The sequence below is a fragment of the Poromitra crassiceps genome, assembly GCF_964638095.1.
Source record: "Poromitra crassiceps genome assembly, chromosome: 3".
NCBI lineage: Eukaryota > Metazoa > Chordata > Actinopteri > Beryciformes > Melamphaidae > Poromitra > Poromitra crassiceps.
This window is the reverse complement of record NC_139625.1, coordinates 12,262,323-12,270,066: the sequence shown is the minus strand read 5'-3', so window position 1 is coordinate 12,270,066 and position 7,744 is coordinate 12,262,323. Positions and strand designations below refer to the sequence as shown.

The following is a 7,744-nucleotide window of genomic DNA, read 5'->3' as shown; positions in this document are numbered from 1 at the left end:
ATCCCGCACCACCCCCATACAATAATGGCACGGTCCGTTTTGGGGGCTGAAACTGGCACCATTTTGGCTCCGAGATGCGGCTTTCTCCCTAATGCAAGTAGGTCTGACTTGGATCCAAAATGGCGTCTGAAGTGTCACAGTTTCACGAGCTTTAGGTTGCTAGGCGGCAGAGAACGCCTAAACGCTAGAAACAACGCAGGGGAAGGTTATCACTCGCACTTGTCCTCGTCTGCATCATAAACGCTTCTGCCGCATGCATTTCTGCCTGTTTATAGGCAACATTATTATGTTAACGTTGTCCTAAAGTTAGAAGAGTGTCACGTTATTTAGTGCTAACATAGATGCTTTTATATTGATTGAAATGGCCACCAACTGCACCCAAGAAGCGATCCTGGACTTTCTAACGGAGAGAGGGGGCAGAGTGAAAAACACGGATTTAATTGAGCACTTTAAAGCCCTGTTCACACCGGACGACCCGGGGAGGAAGGCAGTTAACCGGGAGAAATTTAAGAGCTGTGTTGACAACGTTGCCTTCGTCAAAGCGGATGAGAGTGGAGTTAAATATGTCTGCCTGAAGAAAAAGTTTCGGGTGAAGAAGTCTGAACTGGAGCCCGACAGACAAAACGCTAGTGTCGGCACTGAGCCAGCAATGTTGCCAGGTCCCATGAGAGAAACAAGCCACCTCGTTGAAGGCAGTGCGGCAGCTGCAGGCGGTGAAGTGCAACAAGAAATATCACCTGGCTCAGGTTACGGAAATGACAGCAAGGTGAGGCTGCCGCCGCCACTGCCGCATGTTTACCCCTCAGACGAGAAAAGTAACTATCATGCGTTTGTTTGTGTAGTTGAGGAAGTTGCAGATAGCTCAAGAAGTGAGATGGGGAACAGACTCTTTCATGGTGGGGAGAGTGAATCCGATGAGCAGTGCATTCAGACACCACCACAGCCTGCTGCGATACCGCAGATTGCAGTGATCGAAGCGTCGCCTCTCCCAGCAGCTGAAGATGGGTCCATGTTCGCCATGCCTGGACCTCGACAAACTGGTCCTTCAAGACAGGTCGACACATGTTTGGGACTAAGCGGCACAGTCTCAGCTGTTGAGAGTGAGTCTGCCTCGTCAGCGTCACTAGAGGTGTCACGTTTGCTGCCCGGCGGCCAGCCGGAGTCTTCGGATGACGGGGGCGACGACGACGAGTCGGACTGGCACAGTCTGTCCGGGAGCGAGGGCAACGGCACCCCTAAAGGCAGCCGCAAGCATTTCCTCGACTCCATGATGAACAGCTCGTCCCAGGTGAGGCGCAGCATAGTGTTGCGCAACTCCGTCTATCTGTCCTCCAGGTGCCAAGACTCGAGAAGCGACAGCGACTCGGCCTCCGTGGTGTCCTCCAACCCGGAGGAGGACGGGGCCTCGGTGACCCTGGACCCGCTGGAGCACGAGTGGATGATGTGCGCCTCTGACGGGGCGTGGGACAGCCTGTGCCCCCTCCTGACCACGGAGCCCGGCCTGGTGCTGAAGAAGGACTTCGTCACGGGCTTCACCTGCCTGCACTGGGCCGCCAAGCACGGTAACCCCGAGCTGCTGGCGCTCATCATCAATTTCGCCAAGCAGCACGGCGTGCCCGTCGACGTGGACGTTCGCTCCAACACCGGCTACACGCCCCTGCACCTGGCCGCCATGCACAACCACATGGAGGTTAGTGGAGCAGATAAGCTCGTGTGTATTGAAGGTGTTGTCTTATAGACCTGAGTAGAAGGGGGCACTCTGAACCGATCTACCCAGTTTGGGAACTGTAGCGCTAACCGTGCGCTCGCACCAAGGCGGGGGAAAAAAGCTTCACTCTCCCAAATTATTCACAAAAGTTGGAAAAGTTCAACTCGAGCGAACGGGCGATTAGGTGAAAATCGCGCCCGGGGCAAAAATCACATCTACTTCGCGCGTCTGCATTGTATCTAATCTCATTGCACGAATTTGCGAAAATCGTGAACGCCCCCCCCCCCTCCCCCCGATATGGTTTCTGAGCTACTCTTATGCAAAATCCTGCAAAGACCAGTGTAAGTGAAAGGGGCAAAAACTGCATTTGTTTGCCGTTTTCCTAGTGCCAGAGGTCAAATCTGAAATGCCTCCATGTCTGAAAATAAACTTCATGGTGTCTAAAAACACTGGAGAAAGTGTCAAGCTTTAGTCATGAAATGCACAATTGCTTTGCCTATATCTGCCCCATTATAGGTGGTGAAGCTCCTGGTGGGCGCCTACGACGCCGACGTGGAGATCCGGGACTATGGCGGGAAGAAGGCCGGGCAGTATCTCACCAACAGCGCCACGGTGGACATACGGGACATCATCGGGGCGTACGACGAGTCCTCGGGATCGGACCTCCCGGATGCCAGGGATGCAGGGGCTCGTTGGAGGTTCTCCAAGGTCCTCCAGTCTAACCGGATGCTCCTCCGGCGCCTCAGCCACAGCCACAGCGAGGGCGACTGGGCGGAGGGGGAGGGCCACCCCAGACACAAACCCCTCAGGAGGAAGTCCTCACTCAGCCGCATGAAGCAGAAGATCCGCTTCAGGACGTCGCAGATCGTGCACAGCGTGTCGTTCCGGGACACGGACGAGCTGGAGGCGCGCTCTTTGAAAAGCTCGTTTAAGGGCAGACCCACCTCAAGTTTTTTTGGGTGAGGTAGAGAAGAGGAATGATAGTGGTAACTGGTAAGAGCCTATCTCACAGAATACACTGAGAAACACTGAGCCAATATCACTACCGTTTGGAGCCAGGGTTCGACTGACATGAGTTTCTGACGGCCAAGACCATTACAGTAGATGCTATCTTTTTTGGAATGAAGCTGCTGATGGCTGAGATTTTGTGTAGATGTAAAGTATTCTTTTGACCATATTCATGCCAAGAAAATCCCCATTAGGGCTGAACTAACAATCGTTTTCATTATCTCAACTAACTTACTAACGTTGTCGTTTGGTCAACATGTGACAAAATGGTGAATTTTTATTTTATTTTGTCCTGACCAGTTTACTGTCATAGCAGACTACAGAAATCAAAAAATATTCACATTCAAAGAAGCTGAAACAAGAGAATTGTAGTGTTATTATTTTTTCTTCAAAATTAGTCTAAAGAATACATTTTGAATCTATTATAAAATAGTTGGCGATTAATTTTCTAATCGATTAATTGACTAATCGTTGCAGCTCTACATATTTAAAAGTATTCAGTATTTTCCCGCAGAACGATATTGTGGACAGGGTGGAAAAGCCTTGGAAACAGCATTTAAAGATGGAACAATAATACTCGTCATTGAAACGCAGGATGGTAATAATAATTAACCATTTTCATGTGAAGTATGCTTGTGTTGAACCCAATCAAAATATCCCTTTAGAATCAATTCAGGTTAAGGGGTTCCCATCAAAAACGGCTGGAATATGTCATCAAAACAACGGTTGATGAAACTGGCCTTTTTTCCCCTTTTTTTATGTAAGGCCAATGTTTGCTGTGAACACACAAGAAGTAGTTACTGCTGTTTGCCTTTTGTAGTGCAGAATGAGCCCAACATAGCCTCTTAACTCCCCATCCAACAACCTTCAGTGTCATATTTACAGTAAGACCTTAACTTAAAGGTACTGTGTGTAAGAATCAGACATTTTGCTCTCATTAATGACACTGTTAGCGTAAGCACTTAATGAGTGAGAAGGGATTTCTGATTCTTACACAGTGCCAGTAGGTGTGCCTGTGCAACACAAGAAGATACTCGTCTATTAGAGAAAAGGTTATAGATGATGATGTCAATGTTTAGAAGAGTGAAAGGGCCATAAACATTGTCTAAATACTTCATATATTAATATCATATATATTCATATATTCAAAATATAAAATATGAATTCATACTTGATATACTCTAAACAGTTAAATGCAGTTTTGCCCCTTTTGCACCTGATTTTATCTAGGGGTTTCTTTTGGATTCTCATTTTTATTTTTATTTTGTTTGTCACTACAAATGTTTTCTTCTTTGACCATACCAGATGTATAATATCCAATGATATGTAACAGTGGTTCTCAAAGTGGGGTCGGGAGACCCCCAGGGGTCCCTGAGGGGGTTCCAGGGGGTCCTCAGCAAAAAGGGAAATAGTGTCTCTTCACTATAATTCCATCCATAAGTAACACAATGACAGAATGTATGAGCTATTTTGGTCACATGTTTCATACACTTTCTGTAATAAAACATCTAAAAGCAAAGATCTTATATCTGATGGGGGACCCTGGGACTAAATCTTATCTAATCGGGTTCCATGGTCTAATTTGTGGGTCCTTGACGTGGAAAAACTTTGACAACCACTGATAACTCCTTTTACAAAATTCAATGTATGCTCCTTTGGCACCAAACCTTTGTGATGTTAGTAGCAGTATGAGCTAGCTGCTAGCTGCTAGTTTGAGAAAATAAGCCAGATTAGATGTCGACAATGTGGATGGTAACATTCCTTCTCCCTCTATCAGTCCATGACAGACGCTAAAGCCTCGTCCTTGAGTCTGTAATCTCGATCACACTGTCTGCAGAGTTCTGTCACAAGGTTGTAGGAGAGCAAGCAAATAGCATTTAGAGCAGGGTTCCCACTGGTCTCACAATGTAAAATCATGACAACTTTTGAGAGTCCAGACAGGGGAAGTTAAGGGGGTTGATGATCAATTCTCTCTCCAGACAGCAGTAGTATTACCAGGGGACTTCTGGTCATTGGTAATTTTTTACTTTACAGGACCCAGGAATTTGATCCCGTCCAGAAAAAACTATTTTGTGAGAATAGCTTTCCAATTGGCTCACCTGGGACCTGGATTACAAGAGCCGTATAACCAGTATTTCAGTTTACAAGCATACAGAGGCACTTGAAAAATGTTCTTGTTTTTCTATATTGTGTGTGTGTGGTGGTATGCCATATCCATGTCGTAACTCTACCGTCCAGAGGGCTGACTGAAATGACCAATGTGCACGGCTACAACCACATTACAGACCTTTCCTGCTAATAGTAATGCTTTCTATGAGGGCTGGAGCCGAAGTCAGGGAAGCAATTTTACAAATGGGTCACTTTATTTTGAATTTTACATCAAGGCCATGGTAGGAACCCTGTGCTACATTCGCGTTATGATATACACACATACTGTAATGTAACACATGTGCAAATTCTTCAATCAACATGTTTGCGTCTTGTCATTAAGATTTGATTCACTGGAACCAGCGAGGGAGGGAGGGGTTGTTTACTTTATCGATGGTAATTTCCCATTTTCTGACTTTTTTATGTACAAATTTGTATCAACTCTGGCTCTTGTTTAGCCAGTGCTGCTGGACGAGTTGTTGGGAACTTTTCACAGTGGATCATCTCGCTCGCTCAACTCTGTCAAGTGTTTCCATATAAAGAAGGCCAGACTGCTGCCCTGTCATTAAGGTACCCAGCTGAGTGAGCTCATCGCTTTGCAACCTCAAGTTTTAAACCTCAACCATAAGGCCAAGCAACGTTGTTTCATGTTTGCTATTATTTGCTCTACATTTTTTTAATCGTACACTTATAATACTCTAAAGATACACTAATATCCTTTAATTCACCTTAATGAATTAGCTGAACACTTTGAACACGTTCTGATACTGGTTTGTTAGTGGAACTGGGTTGGACAGACCTAAAGCACCTTTTCATTGTAGGCTGGGTAGCGCTTAAAGAACATATCATTAGTTGTCAGCCTGAACTTGCTGCATATTATTGTAGGTTAAAATCAGTCTTAACAGTCAAATGCATGTTTACGTGTATTTACATTATGTGTAATGTGGTACTTTTTATGTAGTCTATCTGTATGTTTCTTCCCCCATTGCTATGTGTCAATGACTTATTTGCCATAGAATACAATGCACAATGTACTATACCTTAACCAAAATAGCTGTTAGAATTGTAGTTACACATTATACTCTGTTACATAATATGAATCTGCACTTTTAAGGGTTGGAACCAATTGTAAATATGAGATTTTCTTTGGTACCTGGGTGTTCGGGAGGGAGGTACGGTACATTGTAATGGTGTTTTCTTTATAAACTGTGGCTTATACAGGGATAGGCTTCATAACATACTGTATTAAATAAACAATGCCATCATTGCACTTATATAAGTTACGATGTCTGATTTCTGTCTTGTAGCTGCATGAGAATATGTTGTATCCTAAAACTAAAACTAAAAATCTTCGTTCTCTAAATCTTTTACCGTCATCATTGTGAACCTTGGAACCTCCAGAGCACATTCACCATATTGTGCAATTGTTGGCTGATCAGCTAGATCCACAGCTTCAGCTTATGCAATCCAGCTAGGACAAGCACCGGCACAGAGCTGAATCAAAAGGAGCAGATCAGAACAATGCTACTTTTGTCCAAGAACCTCATGAGCGCTAATAACATAAGAGGCTTTTCATATTTTCAACGTTTTTTCATTGTTAGATACGATCTAGTAGCAGAGCACAGTTGCGTGAGATCAGTGAAACTCAAATACTTATTACATTTTCTCATTGTGCTAATAAGATTGAATAAAAGGCTGTAGCAATCATTAATATGACTGCCAAATAGCTACTTGTCAAAATGTACATCAAAATAGTTTAAAACTGTATTTTAATACCATAAGAAATGGACATTATATTGTTACATTAACCGGCATTTATGATATAAGGATGTATTTATGATGTAATGATAATAAAAACAACTTTAGTTACATTCGTCTTATTCTGATGAGTTGTTGCATTCCTTGTTCCAGGAGTTCCAGGGGTCCATAAAATGAGGAAAAGCTTAATTTCACTACAATTCACTAGAAATCATCACAGTCAGAGAATGCATAAGCACTGCACAAATATTCTTAGTTGCAGGTTTCAGTCTCACAATTATTATTTCTCCATATACAGTGTATATAACAAGTGCATGATTCAACAGTAAATCATCAGCAAAAAGAGCCTATATGGGTCTCTAGGACTAAATCACATCGCTTATTTGAGGGGTCTGTGACATGGCAATGTTTGTTTTGAGGACCCCTGCCCTGACATAATCAGTTTGAATGTGAGAGCCAGAGAAAGGCCAAAGAGCCATCACAGTTGGCTACAGTTCAATCAGTGCAGACTCACCCACAGAGCACTGAAGAAGTGCCTCATCAGACTGAGAAACACATGATGGAGACGGGTTAGTTAAAGATGGATGGCGCCACCTAGAGGCCAGACAGAACTCCGTCACCCTGGTATAGAGGCACAAAACCCCCTGCAGGCTGACTGACACAATGTGTTGCAGAAGCCGAGACACGTCCCTTCATTTTCAGGAGACTGAAAGAATTGATTGATCATTTACCAACTCTATGAAATAGTTTGAATGTCTTTGCCATTTTCTTACTCTGCACCAGAGATCACCAAAGCTGTCTGATGCATAAACCGATGAAATGTCCAAAAATAAACTCATTCATTAAAGTGGTTTCTTTAATTGATTAAAAAAAGAATCTGTTATTTCCATTGTGTACATGTGTCATTTTGTGATCGTCTCTGTGTGGAGGGAAAAAAGATCTTTCAATCCACCTGCACTGAAAATGCATGGCAGCATCAGTAACCTATAAGCTATCAGCTGGTCTATATAAACAATTACTCCAGTCATTTCAGATGTATGTGGATGGAAGGTTTGAACTCCATGGGATCCTCTCCTCTGCTCTAACGACTTCTGTGAACCTTGAGCAATAATAATCCCCAAT

At 43.9% G+C, this 7,744-nt stretch overlaps 1 protein-coding gene across 1 annotated transcript; it reads left to right on the top strand.

The window, feature by feature from the left end:
* Positions 1-361: 361 nt before the first annotated feature.
* LOC310772606 (ankyrin repeat domain-containing protein SOWAHC-like) lies at positions 362-6,297 on the top strand (the record flags this gene model as incomplete). Its single annotated transcript, XM_083632445.1, has 2 exons — positions 362-1,690; positions 2,225-6,297. 2 exons carry the CDS (start codon positions 362-364, stop codon positions 2,669-2,671), a joined length of 1,776 nt encoding a protein of 591 aa, XP_083488571.1. The 3' UTR covers positions 2,672-6,297.
* Positions 6,298-7,744: the final 1,447 nt, after the last annotated feature.